The sequence below is a fragment of the Fringilla coelebs genome (assembly GCF_963513975.1).
Source record: "Fringilla coelebs genome assembly, chromosome: 1".
NCBI classification, from domain to species: Eukaryota; Metazoa; Chordata; class Aves; order Passeriformes; family Fringillidae; genus Fringilla; species Fringilla coelebs.
Genome location: NC_140028.1, coordinates 150,122,661 through 150,142,168, shown reverse-complemented (window position 1 = coordinate 150,142,168; position 19,508 = coordinate 150,122,661). Strand labels below are relative to the sequence as shown.

Below are 19,508 nucleotides of genomic sequence, written 5' to 3'. Positions count from 1 at the left end.
TTAAGAGGAGGGAAACGAGCATGCTGATCCAGGGGAAGGAGGTTATGCTGCATTATCCAAGTACATCCATCATGAAAATGGTCAGGGTTCTGAATTTAGGTGGCTACCGACACACGGGGAATGATGAGGTTTGTGCCTTGTCCCTGAATGTGCTGAAGGGGAATCCTTTGGGAAATGCAGTAAAGGTAGACCTTGATTCATGCAAATTAAAACTGCTCCTCGTGGAGAGTCTCTGTGCACCCTGCTCGAGTAATGCTATGTAACCTCGCCATGAGGAGGATTGGCAGCTGTGTGGTAGCAGGAGAAGGAATGCAGAAATAAATCAATGAAATAAAGCATTGAAAATACAGTAGAAAGTTAACCAAAGTGGAAGCAGAGAGACTGTATGGGAGAGAGAGGAGAAAACTGAAAAGTAGATCTGTCTAATATATAATTTATATCATATGCCCTCTTCCCCTCAGCTGATACTCCTCTAGGCTGGGAGATATCTTCTCCTTGCTGCTCAGGAGCTGAGCACTCCCTGAAGCTGCACTTGTTTCCCTTTGAAACACCAACTCCATTTACAAACCCCTCACCCGTACACATCAGATGGAGCAGTTTGGAAAACAGAACTCATTCTGTGAGCAGAGATCCTACAATTCCATCCCTGCTGTGCAGGCAGAGCCATTCACCCTCTCACCCAGACAGAGTAAGCCCAGGTGCTCCTGGGCAAAGTTGCCTTTTTGCGGTATCTCCTCTAATTCTTTTTAGCTGCATGCCTTTTTCCTTGTCAGCTTGGTGAAAAACAGGCCATAAAGTGAGATTTACCTGACCAATTCTGAACTTGTTTAAAGTGAAATAAGTTGTACTAAAAGATTTCAATCTCTGGACTGGGTAGATCTTTACTGGCTGTGGAAGGAGCCCAGCAGGATCGATTTATTAAACCAGGTAAATGCCCTGCTGTCTTGCTAAAAGTACAACAAATATTGTGCTCTTCATGGGGAAAAAAAAAATTTAAAAAAGTAAGAAAACTGTGTCTCTAGCCTTTAAAGGCAAACAAATCCCAAACTCTTAGCCTTGTTGCCTAGAGTTCTATTTTTCCTTGCTAATGCCACTAAAATAAGAAGCTGAAGCTGAATGACTGCTTGCAGATTAATGCTGTGGTTAAAAACAAATGTTTAACAAATGTGAATTTACTGGAATGTTTTGTCCAGTAAATCTGACCCTTGAGTAGATCTGAGGCTTGAAGGTGAAACAGAATGGTCAGAGAGCTAAAAATCCTATCTACAGTGCTCATTCTTGCCTTTTCTAACTTCTACAGAGTGGACTAAAAAGAAGGAGAACACCATTGCTATACTTGGAGTTAAATAATGAAGAGATTAAGCCCAATATTTGCCTGTGCTCTAGAGAATAAAGCTTGTGGCAGAGGGCAGAATTCTTCCAATAAAAACAACTGTAGCTTCAATGTTCTGTGTCCTGATTCTTGCCCTGTATTAATTCTGGAGCTCCTGTTCTCCCAAGCTGGGTTATTGTCTCTGAGTGCAGAGCACAGACCCAAGCACTGTGGAATAATTCTGATGGAGGTGCAGTAACATCACTGAGGTGCAGCAGACAAAAGGAGGTTCATTGAGAAAAATGTACCATGCCAAATGAGATTCTTGCATAAATTAACATTTTGAATGCTGTTATGAATATACAAATCCAGGCATAAATATCTGACAATGGGATTTAGCTCATTGTCCTCAAAAGAAAGCAAAGGAGCAAAGCCCACAGAGAGTTTGCTGTCCCAGGCTGACACAAGAAGTGCATTTTCAAGCATTACAGACAGATTTTGATTCCTGTCAGCTGGCAGAGCTCAGCATCAGTGTAACTACACTGGGTTTATGTAATTTGCAGCTCTGAAGCTTCAGTTACACTGTTTTGACTCACCTGCCTTCCATGTTCTACAACATCCCTGCAAATTCACAGTACAACCCATCTCTGCAACTCTCCTCCATGAAAAAAGAGAGCACTGCCTTTGTTTAAAAAACCTGGGCTTGCAGACACTTAATCAGCTGAACAACTCCAGTGTTTTCATTGGAAATATAAAGAGGAATTACAGCTTGGAAATCCCTCAGTAATGATACAGGTGGGACTAAGACTGTGATGTGAACCTTACACATGGCTTTGGATTGGTCCTATCTTGAGCTAGTTTGCATTTGTTTCAACAACCTTCATTGAGACTTCATTCTGCATTAAGCCTCTGTAGCCTGGTGGCCTTTGAGGATGTTCTTTTACTCTCCAAGGCAGGCAGAGTGTGCTCTTAGAGAACTGATTACCTGCTCTGCACCACACAGTTCCTTGGGCACACAGTGTTAGCCACAAGATCTTCACAAGAAATTTGTCTTTCTGGATCAAAAAACCATCTGCATTGGGACAGCACCATCTTCTTTGTCCCCTCCCTCCCTCAGGCTGTGTACTTGCCTGGAGTACATCCTAAAAATTCTCCAGATGTAAAACTACTCCTGCTGGACGTGAAACAATGCCAGCTGCTGAAGTGAGACACAATAAATCAATGGCAAGGAGAAATTGAGACACTGAGAGGAAAGTAAATTCCTATTGTCCTCATATGATAGAGGCAAAAGTGTGAATGGTGGGAAAAACTAAGTGGAAAACCACGGTTGCTGGTGGGCATCAAGCCTTGGTATAAATTGAAAGCACGTTTAGGATCAGAGATGTCAGAATTATTCCCCATTTCCTGCAGTCTCACATTAAGTGCTGAACGACCAGTTGCTTCAGCTCCACCTTCACATTTACCATTAAGTAACTGATTCAAAGAATCAGAGGTGCAAACTGATTTGGGGACAAAGAAAAATTCAGATCTATCCCTTTCAGTCTAACAGTGCACTCAATCCAGCTCATAGACATGAGCAATGCATGAGGAAAAAGACAAACAGCCAGGATGGTCTGCTTTGGATATTCCCAACTTAATGCTTGTCACTGTCATATTTTCTGGAAAAGTCCCTTTGCCAGGATTTCTTCTCCTGGGAAGCTGAGAAGCCTCAGAGAAAGATGAAAACAATAATTATCTGATTGCTTCTCCTGTGTTTTGCTGCTTTGGAATGTAGTTGGAGATTGTTTATCCAACATATGAATTGTTTTAACTTAATAACCAATCACAGCCAGCTGTGACGGGACTCTGGAAGAGGTCACGAGTTTTTCTTTAGTATCTTGTTAAGCCTTCTGTCTGTATCCTTTCTCTATTCTTTAGTAGAGTTTAGTATAGCATTCTTTAATATACTATAAATACATAAAATAATAAATTAGCCTTCTAAGAACATGGAGTCAGATTCTCAATTCCTCCTTCGTCCTGGGGACCTCAAAAATACCACAAGTGCTCAATTTGAAACTTCTGAATTTTTTTCTGATTCTCCAAACCCATTATTTTTCCCAGGATGTAAGCAAGCTGCTCTGATAAAAGGTCCTGCACCCAAATCCGTGGCTAATTCAAAAAGCTGAGTGGCCTTGGGCACTGGACGTTCCCTATCCTGCTGATCTCCATGACAACTGAAGCATATCAATACACATCAAAATTAGGTTTTTCACTCTGACCAAGTGCAGTGACTTCAGAAGCACATTTGAGATCTGTTCTGCATTTTCTTCCTGAAAGCTACCTCATTTTTGCTAATCAGGAAGCTTCAGTGTGTGGCAAAATTTACAAGGTTACAGCAAATTTAGTGAAGTGCAGCCACTCTCCCTTTACAATATGAAGCTTTATAATGTGCACATTGCTAAAGTGTTTGTGGCCTTTTAAGCAGCAAGGCTGGAGCAATTTTAGATATCTAAAGTGTTTCAGACAGCACATGCGTGGGCAAAATCCTAAATTTCCGCAGGCACCCTACAGATTCAAGCACTTATGTATAAATCCCTCTGGCTTGAGCCCCTGGGTGTTCTGAGTTCTGTTCCATACCAGTTATGGCAATCAAGCCATGATGGCTTTGGTGCTATCTTTGAAAAGTGTTTATATGTGAAATTTCCAGATCCATGACGCCAACATTTCAATGGGAACTCATAAAACATTGTTTAGCCTTTTTTTGGTGCCTCAAACTCTGTGGAAACAGAGCTGTTAGGACTAATCCAGCCCTTGATAGAACTGTTGAGAGTGCTATGTTTAAAAAAAAACAAAAAACATTTCTATAAAGAGAATTGCAGTGTTGGATAAAACCTGGCATTATTCTTTCCCTCACTAACCTTCTAACCTTCACACCTCCTTGATCTTTCAAGAGATGGAACATCTTTTAGTGGCTTCTCTTCTAATACAAAATTGCTCTTTTTCAGTTCATGGCTTGCTCTTGTGATAGGTGGGGGAAAGAAAAGGTCTGTGTTTTGCTCTTTTAGCATGAGCTTGTGGACAAAGAACTTTGTTCTTTAAGGCTGCCACAGATCATAGCATGGAGCCATGGAGAAATTTTAAGTCATCATTAGAGAATTCTTACATGTGAAACCCAGGAAGATTTCAAAATCTCATGAGTTCATCAACAACAAAAATCACCATTGTATCCTTTTCTCTGTCTGTATATCCATTTAAACCATCAAGTTTCCCATAAAAATGTCTTACAGCCACAGGAATAGTGTTTAAAGACAAAGTCAGCCTATTTTTCAATACTACTGCAAGAGGAAAAAGCACAGGAGTCAGCCTCCACCACACAGACACCACCTGTGCAGGCCAAGGCCTTGCACCCTAAAATCTGCCTTCTAAAGATTTCCAAATAATGGAAGCAGAACCCTTTTTCATGAACAAGAAATAAGACTTGTGATCCATGATTTCAAAATCGCCAAAGCTCTGGCCAGGTCCTTGTACAGGATTGGAAATGGAATGGAATTTCCTTTATAAATATTGATTTGCTCTTCTGGAATGTTCCTCTGGCTGGTGGCCCATAAGATGACAAAACCCTTCTCCAGGTGGAAATAGTTTTAGGTCTAATCTCATCATTTATGTAAGAATGTAAAGGATGCACTGGATGAAAGGCAGTGTTTACCTTGGGAAAGTAGATTTGACAACCAAAAATTCATCTTCCTATCCTTGCCAAAGGCACCTGAGGGATTTAGGTTCATTTTACCCTCAGTTGTTCAGCAGCAATAACAGCCCCAAGGGACATTATAAACACACTAAATATTCTGTGCTGTTTGATTTTCCAGCAATTGAAACCACAGATAGGCAATCAAAGCAGAATAGGGCTTTTGATTATTTTATCTGAAAATAAATAAATCCCTGTTAATTGCACTCCTGCTAATTATGGTACATAGCCTGCATGATCTTACATTCCTAATGAGTACACTCAGGTTTTTTTTCCAATCCCTACATGAAAAGATTGGCACAAATGAACACCCCCATCCTTTCCACCCCAAACTTCCAAATTAAAAACAACCAAAAAAAGAAAATCAAACCAGAACCCAAAGTAATAATTTGCCTTGAGCAATGCACATGAAAAGTATAGGAGGGAATGAGCACATATTTTAGCACTTTAAATAAAGAAATCAAGAATTAGTGTCAATCAAAGCAGCAAGTATCCACTCCCCTGGCATTCCTCAGAAATGAGCACTAGGTCCTTGCTGATCAGGCACTGACTTCAAATGACCATCATCTGTGTTTCCCAGTGGATTTTCCTGTGGTGGAAAAGGATTAACCCAAGGACACAAGCTCCTTTTGTTGATGGGTCGTTGGGTGCCCCAGCACCCAGCTGGCAGCACCTGGGGCTCAGAAACTGCAGTGCCCTCCTAGAGAACACACTGTCCATCCAACAGCTGCCACTTGCTTGTCAAAAAATCAGCCTTTTGGCACCAAGACCCTGTCAATAATTACCAACTCTGGCAGTCTGAGCACTTGCAGCAAGACAAAGCGGTAGCAGAATGAATCACTGCGTGTCCAGTGACTTTGGAGGTGAATTTTAGAGGAGTGTTGTTTACCAAAACATCTGGGTTACAACATTGCTTTTGCTGCCCTAAACCCTCTAGGTTGCACCATAGGTAAAATCATACCTACCTATGATATATGCCATGATTCTCCTTTCTTTCCAGCAAGATGCTGATTGGAGGAATGACGTAGACCTGAATTAGCTAGATATATATGTGGGGTTTGTTTTCTTTTCATTGAGCTTTCAACATGTGATACAAAATTTATGAAGAATCTGTCAAAGCAAAAGCAGAAACAAGCTTCCCCCTCCCAAATTATACCAGTCGTGATAAACTGGAAATCATCATAAATGAAAAAGAAGATTTTTTTTTTCAGTTTTATGTGCTTGATACTTGAAAATGAATGAAAAAAACCAAAGATTTGATGGAAATGTGTGGGTCTTTTTAATCTTAAGGGTTATTCCAGCATGCATCTACATCATGCACCTACTAAATATAATAGTGGTGTTTTTTGGTAGTGATGCTGATGATTTTCACTCTAGAGTGAATATTTCAGCAATGCAACAATGCTTGTGAAAATAACAGTGTGAATTTAAGCTTCGTGTGGGCATTTCTGTAGAAATATGGGGTTTTGTTTCTGGGGGGGGTGATGTACTATCTCTACAGCAACTTGGCCAAAACGAGGATGTTTGAAAAGAGATTCTGATATACCAGTTTACACACTGTTGGCTGAATTTTTCATGGTAAAACCAGTGAAGTCTTGCCAGATCAGTTTATTATCCATTTCCTAAAATTCTAGGGAAGAAAGTGAAAGATGACAAATCCATGCAAATAATGTGGGCCTGATGGGCTGCTCTGTGTGCTGAACCAGCCATTGTAGGGGTGTGAATATGTGTTTGTATTCCCCAGGACTGTGAGATCCCATTTAATTCATGGACTCCTGACATGGTGCTACTTGGCTCTCATAATATTGGGGTAACTATCCCTAAATAATCTGCTACTTCTGATGCCTCCGGTTTTGGCTTTTATATTTTTCAGATTCTGTGCTGCTTTAGTGTGTGGGTCTGGGCTTCACATCAGGGCATGGTGAGCTCTGTGCACAGAGCAGGGAGACAAAACAATTCCTGCTCCAGCTGGGCACCAAGGACAAATGAGCCAAATCTCAGGCCAGGAGCACAAACCCCGTGGGCTGCAGAGAGAAAAACAAGCAGGGTGGGACTGCAGGGGCTAAAGCTGGGATGGGACAATGAACTGCAAGGTGCAAATGGAGCAGAGCTGATCCCAGGGAGAGACCCCGTGCCCGGCCGGGCATTTTGGGGCCATTTTGGTTCATCTTGGGTGCAGCCCTGGCTGGGCTCTGGTGCTGCCCAAGGTGCATCCATGGAGGAGATCCTTTGGATAAATCCCTGCTTTATTCTTTAGCTCTGTCCAGTCTCTGTTCTAGGGCAGCCTTCACTGATATTTACAAACTGCAATTGAAGATTGCTGAAATCAGGGGGTTCTTTCTGTTTGGGGTCATGTTAATTAATTTATAACTGCATGGAAACTACTGGCACCAATTCAAGACAGGGTCATTTGTTCTGTGAGATTAAATAGGATATGTCACATGGGGAAATGGCTTTAAATGGAAAGACAGCAGGTTTGTACTGGGTATTAGGAAAAACTTATTTACTGTGAGGATGGGGAGGCCCTGGCACAGGGTGCCCAGAGCAGCTGTGGCTGCCCCTGGATCCCTGGAAGTGTCCAAGGCCGGGCTGGATGGGGCTTGGAGCAGCCTGGGACAGTGGAAGGTGTCCCTGCCATGGCAGAGGGTGGCACTGGATGATTTTAAGGCCCCTTCCAACCCAAACCATTTTATGTCTGTAATCATGGGACATTACCGCTCTTTATTTCACCAGCTGGGGTGAGAAACCTGCCTGGACTTCATTAATAGCTGTCTTAATTACTCTAACAATACAATCAATAGCTCTTTATGCTTTCCCACCTCCTGGGGATCTCAGAACTTGTCCCTCAGCTAAAAATCTATTCCATTTGCATTTCTGATTTTGCCTTGGTTCACTGCTTAATTCGGCAGAATTATTCAGGACGGACACAAGATTAACTGAAACCAGAACATGTTTCAAGAAAACAATTTTACCATCTTTGGCATTCCTCACACTAAAAAGTAACTCATGGTTGTGATGATTATTGGGAGGAAGTGTGAAATTTTCTGAGAAAAATAGCCCAAAATAATAATAGAATTAAAATGATCATTAAAGGGGTGTCTTTGATGTCTCTTTTGAATTCCTGCCTCAGCTGCGTAGACATTTTGATGAATCTGCCTTTTAGAGATCCCCAATATTTTCAGCAGTAAAGAGGAGTTTTTCTCAAAAACATCATCAAAAGAAAGATGGAGTGATTGCTCTCCCAGAACCTGGTGGGATTTTGGGGTCCCAGCAGCATGCAGGCAGCTCTGAGGGGAACTAAAGGCATGAGGAAAGGCTGGGGAGGCATGAGGCTGGTGATGGATGACTGAACACACAGGTGAGTAAAATGGAAGTTTATAACCACCGAAGCTCTTGGCCACTCCAGGAAAACTGTGAGGAATTAACAATGTGTTTCCAAGTTTTTGTCAGCCTAAAGGCAAAGGCTGTTGCACACAATGATCAGGTTGTTTGGAGAGGAAATCTAGAATTTTTTTTTTATAGGAGTAAAGCCCGGGTAATGCATAGCAAATGATACAAATGATTGTTTGATTTATTTTAAGGTAAATCTTACATTCTCCAGTGGCTACACTGCATTAATTAAGCCTCAGTTCCCCTGCAGTGCTCTCTTCTGCCATGGTCCTGTCATAGCTCCCAGCCAACTTCTCAGTGGGAGGTTTTAATAATGAATGCACAGTGGTAGCAATATATGATTAATCTTTGAATTTAAACCCATCCCTGGGGCTTTAAAAATCAAATACAGGCTTAAGTGCTTTGCAGAACCATCACCACAGTGTCTGTGAAGTAGAACCAGAGGTAGATTTTTCTCACAAAAATAGTCATTAAAAGGACCTGAACCTAAACATGTACCAAACATATAATAAAAGAAATCCTGTTCAAAGTCAGTAGCCAAGTTTTTGGGGTCTTTCACTTTCTTTCTTTCTTTTTTTTTTTTTTTTTTGATGATGGAAGCACAAGTTGTCCAAAGGGTTATTCCAAAAAATGGAAGACTGATATTAGAATAAATCTCAATCCCTGCTGCAGATCCATGAGGTATTACCTTCAGAAACAGGCTGAAAAATCCTTCCTCAACCTCATTGTTCCTCACCTACTAAAGGGGAAGTGCTTAAAGATGTTCTGGAATAAAGATCTGGATGAGGAATTTGGTCTGATGGAATGATGCTTCAATAGGTTGAAACAGCAAAATAGAACATGGAAAATGCTTAATATGAGTCTAAATGTGAGATATTTCAATATGGTGACAGAACCAGAATATGATCTATTGTCTTCCTCCCTTACAAACTCTCTTTTTACCGGGCATGTGTGCACAAATATTGACTCTGTCTGGTGTATATCTGCGCAGAATTATCAATTTCATTCTTTTTTATCATCCCTGTGTGAACTTTTCTGCTGTCAAATCTGTTTGGATAAACAACACTCCACTCCATAACACATACATCAATGCGAGATCGATTTATACACACCCGCTTATAAAAATTGCAAAAAAACATGAGAAAAAAAATAATGGCAGCGAATGGAACAGAAAATATGATGTTTTCTCTCGGTTTTGGTGGCTAACTATACACATAGGAAAAACACCAGCAAAACCCAGTCACCATATTGATCCAGGATGGCAAGGGATGTTTGACAATCCGGTTAAATCTTTTGGGGTCCGTGGCATGCTTTGCTTCATACGTGAGATGTGCAGCAGACACCAAACATGCACTGAAAAATTCAGACTCAGAACCAGCTCTGCACATCTCAGGTGTTAATTAAATCCCAGGAAGTCAGGGATGACTTCCTAGCAGAACATCCAAGCCTTCATGCAAGCCCTAAGCAGACCATGCACAAGTTAACCTAGGCTCTAAGTCTCATCCTCAGTTGTAATTCTGAGGTAAATCCACCCACAGAATCAATTTAGTTTGTTTTTTTTTAGCTGTATAAACACAGTTTAGAGGAAGATGAAAAACGCAGTGCTTTCAGTAAGTGGATGTCTGGCTACAGACATGAAAATTGATGTAGAAAATATTATTTAATGCAAATCTAAACTAGATAATGGGGGAAGAAAGAAAAATAGGCAGCTGGAGGACATAGTTATCCCAGAAAATTCTCATTTAGATGGATGACATCATCATTCTATGATTGTGGTTACTTAGGGTGAAACTAATCACTGGATAATTGTATTTGCTACCAAATAAGCATCTCTTACTTTATCCTAACATCTTTTAGTTTTATTTAAGGTGTTCATAGCTTGCCTATTTTCATCAGAAGTTTAGTAATAAATTAAATAGCCCTACCTATGTCTATGTGTACAAGAAAACCTTCAAGCTCACAAAAAAATCCCAAAACCAAATGTGTGTGGTGTTTAGGCCAGCCCCAGAGGTGCTGCCCCATATCCTCATTATTCCAGAGGATTATATAATTTTTATATGGAGAATGACTGTATGCACTCAAAATCATGAAGACAACCACCTCAACTGGCCAACCTCTGCCCTCTTATGAGATAGAAACTAATAAAAAGAATTCCAGCTCAAAAAAACCCCCATATAAATCACAAAGCTGCAAACATCTAGAGGAAAATTTTAGGATTTGTGTTTTTAGCATTTTAAAACAATTTTAAGGGGGTGTGTGGGAAATGTTTGGCCTAGGTGGAATGCATTTAAGTTTACAAGAAGCATGGACATAAGTATGTCTAGAGGATCCTCCTACACTATAATTCAGCCTAAAATTAATTAAAACTTTTCACCAAACCTCATTGATTTCAGTGAACTTTGAACCATGTCCTGGAACTTATGAAGCACAGCAAACCATCCATGAGGATAACAATTTTTATACCAATATGTTAATTTTCAGATAACTCACATGTAAAAACATTAGATTTTGTTTGGGTTTGTTTTAAATCTTGTATTTATGCTTATTTAATGGGCCTTTTAAAGAAGGGTGAAAGCTGGCATTAAAATGCACTTTCATGGCTGAGGGATTGAAAAATTAAAGTAAAAATCAAAATAATTTAGTAGACCTTGGAACTCTTTTCAAAAATTAACCTAATTCAACGGAGGTTTCTTTTTGACTTTGTGGGTTTTTCCTATGTGTATATCAGTAATTTAAATTGATTACTGCTTTATTTGTACTTACAAGTAAATGCTGGATTCATTGCCCCCGATGTCAGGTGACTGGAGTTTCTGCACAAGTATCACAATTATGCCAATAAAAAGCACAAAGTTTATCTGGGGGAAAGAAAAAAAAGTAAAAAAGGGTGACAATGACATACTTTTCTATAGTATGAAAATGAAACATTCCCAGTGACTTGCTGGTCACATTCCTTTTTGTCTCTCCAAACCACAGTCTGAAAGTTTTATATGGTCAAGAGCAATGGGGAAATTTCACAAGGGTCTTATCTCTCTTGCTGCAGCTAAAATGAGGCAGAAATTTCTGCAGCTTCAAGACAAGAGAAGAAAAACATAAATGGAAAACTTTCAACATTTTTCATTATCAACCTGTGCAGAGCAAAAAGAAAGATCCCTGCACAAAAAAATCATAAACAAAAACCTTGAGAGTAAAGGCATTTTTAACTCCTATTCTCTGACCAACAGACTTCCCATTTTAACAGTTTCTCTCAGTTTTAAAAACCTGGAGAATGAAAAAATTAGTTTATTTCAATGCTTTGGCTTGAGATGTGGCTGTCACCAACTCCACAGCTTCTTAGAGCCTGAACAGTGGAAATTTAAGTTGGTCCATTATAAAATCTTAACCTCCTATAGGGAGACCAGGAACTGAACATGAGCATCAGCATCAGTTTCATAATCTAAAGGCTGTGAGTTGGATCCTCACATTGGGGCACCATTATAATGTTGGGTTTTGTTTGTTTGGGGTTTTTTTTTTGGTTTTGCTTTTGGTTTTGGTTTTTTTTTTCATTGTCTGGGATTGGGATTGAAGGCACCTGAAGGTATTTGATTCAAATATTCATTTTTTCTTATTTATGTTACAGTCTCACAGGTAGGGAGTGCTATTTTACTAACTAGGTATAAAATGATTAACAATTTTTTGTTATAAGGTTTTTAAGGTTAAATTATCAAATTAGGAAATGACATTTAAATTATTTTCACTTTTAACTTAATAACTAATCACTCAAAGTCCGCAATGTGGACTTTTCTGTTTAATTACAAAATACCCCTCAAACTTATAAAGAAGAAGGTGAAGAAGAAGGACTAGTCTCTGTTTTAAAACCTCCATCTTGTTCTATATATATTAGTATATTCTAAAACCCCAAACTCTAAGTTTTCCATCTTGTGATATTATAGACTTCTAATTAAACTACACACTTGTAATCCTAGTGTCTTCAATCAATTTTGGAAGCTTTTTCTATGGCTTCAGGTTAAATGTAGTGCTTTCTTGGGAGTTAGAGTCTGTCAGTACAGAAAGTCTGACGTTCTCAGCATCTAGAATTCTTTTCCAGCAGTTTCTGTCTGATCCTAGGACTGCAAAGGGCTGGAGAAGCCCAGCTGTCCCTGGCTGGTTGTTGGGCTCCTTAATGCCTTTAACAGAAACCAGGTTTAACGTGATCCTTCAGAGACTGTGCCTGTAAAACATGGAAATTCCCACATGGACAAAAACCTTGGATCATTGAACCCTCTCTGTTTTGTGCTGAAATTGGCTGAACTTCCTTTCATTTCTCTGACAGTTGCTGGATTTTACAGAGCTGTCCAAAGATTTCAAAGGAGAAACACCAAACCTGATAAAACTTCCTGTTTTATTGGTTACCTGTGAGATGCATGTCTGAATTCCCACCAAACCCACTGAACACCTGTTTAATTATGTCTGTGGAGTGTGGAGAGCAACTTAGAATGCCCAGAATAAGACACTTACATGTGGCAAACCTGGCAGATTTTCAGGTGCCACTGACCATATTGTCAATTTATTTTCCTAAATGCAGGAGCCCAACAGCATGTTCAAATTCTCATATTATTTGGAGCACCAGAATATCTTCTTCTCTTCAGATACTCCAAATCCATCTGTACACCATCCTGAATTATATGTTCTAGGGAATCCTGTTCAAACAGGGAGGTTGGACTAAATGACTTCCAGCGATCCTTTCCAATTTTAGCTGTTCTGTGAAGCCCAAATAGGGCTCTTTAGAACCTCTCAGTCCTCCATGTGACAAAATTTGAGCCAAATCCAAGAGTTCCATTGATTAAAGAGAGCTCAGACACCTTGCTGACAATATACACTATGACCAAGGACTATTTTAAATCTAATATTAGATAAATAAATGTAGCTGTGAAATTAATCCCATTCAGGAGACAGAGTGCATTTCCCTGGTCACTGATCAGGAAAAATTTACTACCTTACTATTTAAATTTACTAAATTTATTAAATTTAAATTCCCAAATTTACCATTTAAAATTTACTATTGTTTTACGTGCCATGGATTGTCCCGCTTGTCCTTCAGCTGCCACCCCAATTGGCCCAGAATTTCCACACATGCTGTGACACCCCTGCCAGCCCCAGACAAATGTTCCTCATGCTCGGGGTTCTTAATTATAACATTTGTGTCTGTGTTTAACTGAATAACTCCTTTGCTCACAGGCAGTGCTCCATCATTTAATTTGTATTAATCCTTCCTAATGATTAAATTCCTTGGTTTTGCGGGTGGTGAAAGATGGAAATTTAGAGAATTTTCCCAGCAGTCCAGCATAGGGATGCAGCACAGTTTGTAAAGTATTTGAAGATGTTTAAATTTGTCCTCAGGAGAGCTGAGGAAGTGTCTTCTCCAGGTGCTACTCACCATGATTGACCCAACCACGGGACCCTTGATCACCCACCACAAGGCAGTGTTGTCATTCATGTCCCAGCAGCTGCAGTTGTTGAGGAAAGAATGGGATGGGGAAAGAGAAGGAAAGAAAACAAGACATAACAATGAAATTAATGAATTTACACCTTTTTTTTTAAGAGGGCAGAATGTGGGGGATTGGTTTTGCAGCTGAATTATTTTATTTAACTTAAAAGTGATAGTTCTTTACTTTGTCTTATTGCAGCTTTCTTTTACAGCCTTTCCACAATCATTTGGAAGTAAAAGAAGTATTTTTGTGGCAGTTTTGATGGTATTCCCATTAAACAGCTTAGATATTTTGGCAAAACCCTTTAAATGTGTTTCTGTATCTATAATACAACCGTAAAGTTGTCCCTTAAAAAAATAAAAGAGATAAGTCAATGGATGGGGTTTTTTTTGATGGTTATTCCAAAGTTTGATGTCTCACTTACTTTTCCAGGGTTAACAGATATGAATGTTGGTTTCTGGCCCTGACACAAGGATTTTTACACATTTCCAGTACACCAGGATCCTGGTTGTATTCACATTTGGAATGATTTTCCAGTCATTGGGTTGCAAGTCCTATCCAAGATTCATCTGAGAAGGATCAAATACTGGGCAACAGTTGGGGTCAGCTCCTTTGTCAAGCTGTTGCTAGTGAGTGATCATAAATAAAATGACATTTTTACCCTGAAATTTAGAATCTTCTTCTGATATCACCAAAAGATTCTGCGGAAGTTTATTTCACACAGTGCACTTGGACATTCAAATATATGGCTTATATTCATGGAGAGTCTTAATGATAACATTTTTAGAACTAGAAAAAATAACAAAAATAAACTTATTTTCCAGGCCTTGCTATGCTATTATAATATGTACTGTTTATTATTGAGAAATGTCTTCGTGACTTTTTTAAGCCATCAAGAATTTGTCAACTAAAAATTTGCCTCCACTTTATTCCCCTGATTTTCTCCCTAGAAAACACAAAATCACGGAAATCTGTCTAAATTGTACTTGCAGTTCTGAGAAGGAGTTTTTCCTTCCCACTGGGAAATGAGCCAAAGTCCCAGCGGAGGCTGTCATGGTGCATTTGTCAAATGCCAAAAAACAATTGGGAAGCACACACAGGAATAAAACACTGCTGGTCTCATGAGAGCTTACTACAACTTCAGTTTCATTTAAATGGTTGCGTGATAGCATCTGGGGGAAAAGTGAAAATCTTCAAACAAAACTGTATGCATGTGTAAAAGTGAGGAGGCAGAGCTAAAATCCCATCATCAAAGTGTGTGTGTGAGGGAAATCCCAAATGGCTTAGTGATGCCTGGTTTAGAAATTTCATTTAAAGTTATATTCTCATTTGAACAATATTCATTATTTTCAATTGAACAATATTTATTCATTTCAGATGGATAGATCTGATTTTTTTTCAGATATTTATTCATTTCAATATTTATTCATTTCAGATATTTTGATGGATTCCCCTAAAACCAACAATAAGGATTTGTACGATACAGCTGGTGAGAAGTGAGAAAATTTACACAGAATTATGTCTTTTAACTTCTGTTTGCATGGCATGGAAACCTGAGATCACCCAAAATCTAAAGAGCTGATGACTGAGATTTTCAAGTGCAAATTAATACTTCCTAATTATCTCACTTTGGATGCCCAACTTAAAATATTTGAAAGGGGGCAAATGCTCAGAGGGATCTCCTCACCCCCAGTGTGGAAATCAGGCCTTTTGTCAGTGATCAACAATGGTATGGGCCTAAAATCACCAATTATCTTTTAAATTCTTTTTATGCATTTATAAATTAGGGGCTGTCTACTGAAAATTACCCATTATTTGCAGGGCTCAACCTCCTTATGATGGACATTAAATCTGCCTTTAAAGTCTTTAGTGAATTGACCAATGTTGGAAGGATCTGGGCAAATTATTAATTATTAATTTAGCTGTAAAAGTAGATATTGATGTATGGCAATTTGTCTGTGTAGGAATAAGGAATTACAGGGATAGGAATCCACCTCTAATTCCAGTTATCTGGACTGTAGAGACCAACAGCCCAGTTAATTATCCCAGAATCTGCCTGGGACAAAGAGGACCTTAGAGGTTGTTTTGGGTTTCTTTTTCCCACACTGAGGTACTTTAAATGTGCACTCTGATACATCATCCCCTACAAATTCCTATTCTTAGACCTCTCTGCTTTTTTTCTCCTCCTCTTCTTATTTTCCTCTACTTAACCCTGTTTTTCCAGGAGCTCAATTCCCAACTTCCACCTTGTAGATGTCAAGAATGAATCAGAACAAGCTCCCACAGAGGTTTATTTTCAAGGACTCTCAAGGATGTCCAGTCCCTGTGACACCTACAGGATAAATGTGGGGGTAGGAACCACCGTCTCCTCCTCAGATAAAAAAAGGGGGAATGCTTGACAGAACATTTGGAATTTTCTGCACTATGTAAACAAGCTCCCTAATTTCTGTCAAATGCTTCCCTACAGTGCAGGATGAAAAGAAATTATTCTCTTGCAGGATGGATGAAGGGAAGGGAGCCAGGGGGCTGGGGGAGGGATGTGATTTCCATTTGCAGAGGCCAGAGTCTGATCTCTGGTGCATCACTCCCCTTAAATCAGGAGCAGAGGTCTGGACCAACAGACAGCTGCATTTATCTCCTCAATCCTGCCACTTAGAGTGATGGAAGTCAGTAGCTGAAGTTGAGGGAGCTCTGCCAGTTTTATAAGGAACAGGCAGGAGGGGGCTCAGGCTCTGAGCCTGTATTTCAGTCCATGCCTTTGCCACTGTGGCTTTCCAGCTCAGTAATTTCCACAACGCTTTCGGGCTCATGCTGGCTTTTCCCCCACTCCCAGAACAATGCTGGCTGATTTTTAAAAAGTAACCACTGAGACTCTCAGCTAGAACCTGTCTAAATGTCTTGCATGCTAAATAGCTTCTCTAAATAATAGAAATGTTTTTTGTTGTTTTGGTTTTTTGTTTCTTTTTCCTTTTGCAAAACATTCTCCCTACCTGCAAAAACGCAAGAGCTGTTTGGACTTGTAAGAGAAATTAGTGCATTCAGAGCCAGTGCTGTAATCCTAATAATGACACAACAGGGGTTTCTGGCCTGTTTTGCATGGAAATAAATGATTTAATTTGTCTTAATGTCAAAAAAGAACATTGGGTCACAGCACTGGCATTCCCAGTGGAGGAAAGGCTTGATTTGCTTTCCAGAGAGATTCTGAAAGAACAAGGAAGAAGACGACGTGACAGAACAATGAGTTTTGTGGAAATTTTTCATCAACATATTTCCAAATTAGGCAAAATTAAAGCATAAGCCTCAGTGACTTGGAAATGGGATTTTGGTATGAAGTGCCTTTTCCTCAGTTCTGTGTTTTCAAAGAAGCACTGACTGATTTTTGAAATTTTACTCAGTCTGCCTCATTTTGTCTAACATGTCACCAGGTTCAAACATAGCTCTCATGAAAAAGCATTGCCAAGTTTGTCTTTTCAGGGTGTAAATACACATCCATTCCTACCTGCCACACCTGCTGCTCTATGGGACCAGAGGCTGATTACCAAAATGTGCAGGTCCTGCTCTGGGAGCAGCTTTTCCTTCTGGTCCTTTAGAAGAGGATATTTGCATCTTTTTTTTCTCTACCCAAGGAGACAATTTGGAAAGGACCTACCCTTTTGAATTCTTTATGTGTTTTTTTTTTTATTTTTGCACATAGAAGACGGAATGCAGATTTCTGTTTCATCTCTATTCATCTCCCCTGCAAAATTCATGGAAAACCCTCCTCAGTGGGAAGCTAAACTCCTAATTGCCCTGGCAAATCAAAGCCTTGTGTAATGCCTTGTGAAGATTTCCTTCATTTTACTGGATTTATGTCCAATAATTTCTACAGCTGAGCTCACCACTTTATTCCTCCTCCAAAATCAGTGGGGAAAAGAGCAGAGAATTATGTGGGATTCAACTTCTAAGATGACACAAACAATATCTTGGACTCCAGTAATTTTTTGGAGAGGGGAATGGAGTCAGCTTTGCAGTTTTACAGGTTTGATGCCTGAATCTTTTAGGAATTCCCCACTGCAGTGGTGGCACAGACATCAAACTGTAACTCTGAACAGAAAAGTGCTTGAACCTCTGGACCTAAATTCCGTTTGTACACAAATGGATGTGACAAATGAAAGGATAAAACAGAACGAAAAGAAATAGCCTCAAGTTTTGCCAATGGCCTCAAATGTCACAGAAGGTTCAGGCTGGACATCAGGAAGAATTTTTTCACAAAAAGGGTTTTTGAACTTTGGATGGGGATGCCCAGGGATGTTTAGAGTGCCCATCTGTCTTAGGTTGGAAATAGGGGTATTCTGTCACCATCTGTCAGAGCTGGGGCAGTTATCTCTGTCCATGGGGCAGTTTTCTTTCTCTCTCCCACAGCCCATCCTCCCTCCAGCAGATCTCTGCTGTCCATGGCCAGTGAGTGTCCCTGCAGGGCTGATCAAATTCCACCATCCCATGGGGAGATGCTGCGCCCAGGGCAGGAGCCAAGCATTCCTACCTGGATACAATCTGCCCTGGAACAGCACAGCAGCCTTTGCCCCCTGCATTCCCAGAGGAGCAGCTTTCTCCTGCCCTGCATTCCCAGAGGGAGAGCAGGCCCATCTCCAGCAGCCCTGGAGCTGCAGAGGAAAACTCCCCCCTTGTGCAGGATCCTGCTGCAGCAGAGCCACAGCTGGCACTGCAGGAGGGCTGAGCCCCCCTGGGATGGGGCTGTGCCCCCACCCTGACACACTGGGGACAGGCACTGCTCTGGCTCTGGCAGTGGTTTTTTTTTGTTTGTACTATTGGATTTGTATTTTTAGTTTTCCTATTAAGGAACTATTTTCCTATTTGTATTGGATTTGTATTATTAATTTTCCTATTAAGGAACTGTTATTTGTATTCCCATATTTTTGCCTGAGAGCCCCTTAATTTCAAAATTATAATAATTCAGAGGGAGGGGGTTTACTTTTTCCATTTCAAGGGAGGCTCCTGCCTTCCTGAGCAGACACCTGTCTGTTCAAACCAAGACACCATCTCTGGAGGTGACACTCAGTGCTCTGGGTTGGGGACAAGGTGGGGATCAGTCACTGCTTGGACTCGGTGACCCTGGAGGTCTTTCCCAGCCTCAAGGATCCTCTCACTCTGTGATTCTTCTCCAATCACCACACTCCTGTGGCACCCCTGCCATGGTGCTGGATGCACCTGGAACCCTTTCCCACCCAGCAACACCTACCCAGTGTCATCGAAGTGGAGCCTCAGCACTGCCCAGACAGTGACACAAATTGTTGGGGTACCTGCAGAGGACAAGACAGTGACACATGAACAATCCAGACACACTTGATACTCAGCAATGATCATTTAGGCAACCTCTCCACTGGGGTTTTGTTTCCTGACAGCACTTGTGCATGGGATAAAGCAATTTATTGAATTAATTCAGAGCTCCAGAAACATCCCTGTCAGCCAGGGGTGGGGTTGTAGGAGCAGAACTGGGAGCAGGAAAGAATGATGCTGTGCTAGGTCACAGTGGCTCAGTGCTTTGCTGCATCTTGCTGCATGAAGAATGAAACAAAGTCTAGACAGAAGAGAATCAACCACATCTATGTTTAGAGCT

At 40.4% G+C, this 19,508-nt stretch overlaps 1 protein-coding gene across 3 annotated transcripts in view; it reads right to left on the bottom strand.

The window, feature by feature from the left end:
* The window catches only part of ADCYAP1R1 (ADCYAP receptor type I), a gene marked incomplete at both ends in the record, with an annotated part of 117,894 nt that overhangs the window by 12,424 nt on the left and 85,962 nt on the right, over positions 1-19,508 (bottom strand). For all 3 annotated transcript variants that reach the window (XM_084204683.1, XM_084204682.1, XM_084204684.1), the window contains 3 exons: positions 11,190-11,281; positions 13,840-13,909; positions 19,131-19,191. In XM_084204683.1, coding sequence (XP_084060809.1) covers positions 11,190-11,281; positions 13,840-13,909; positions 19,131-19,191 — 223 coding nt within the window. The remainder of the gene's footprint in view (positions 1-11,189; positions 11,282-13,839; positions 13,910-19,130; positions 19,192-19,508) is intronic.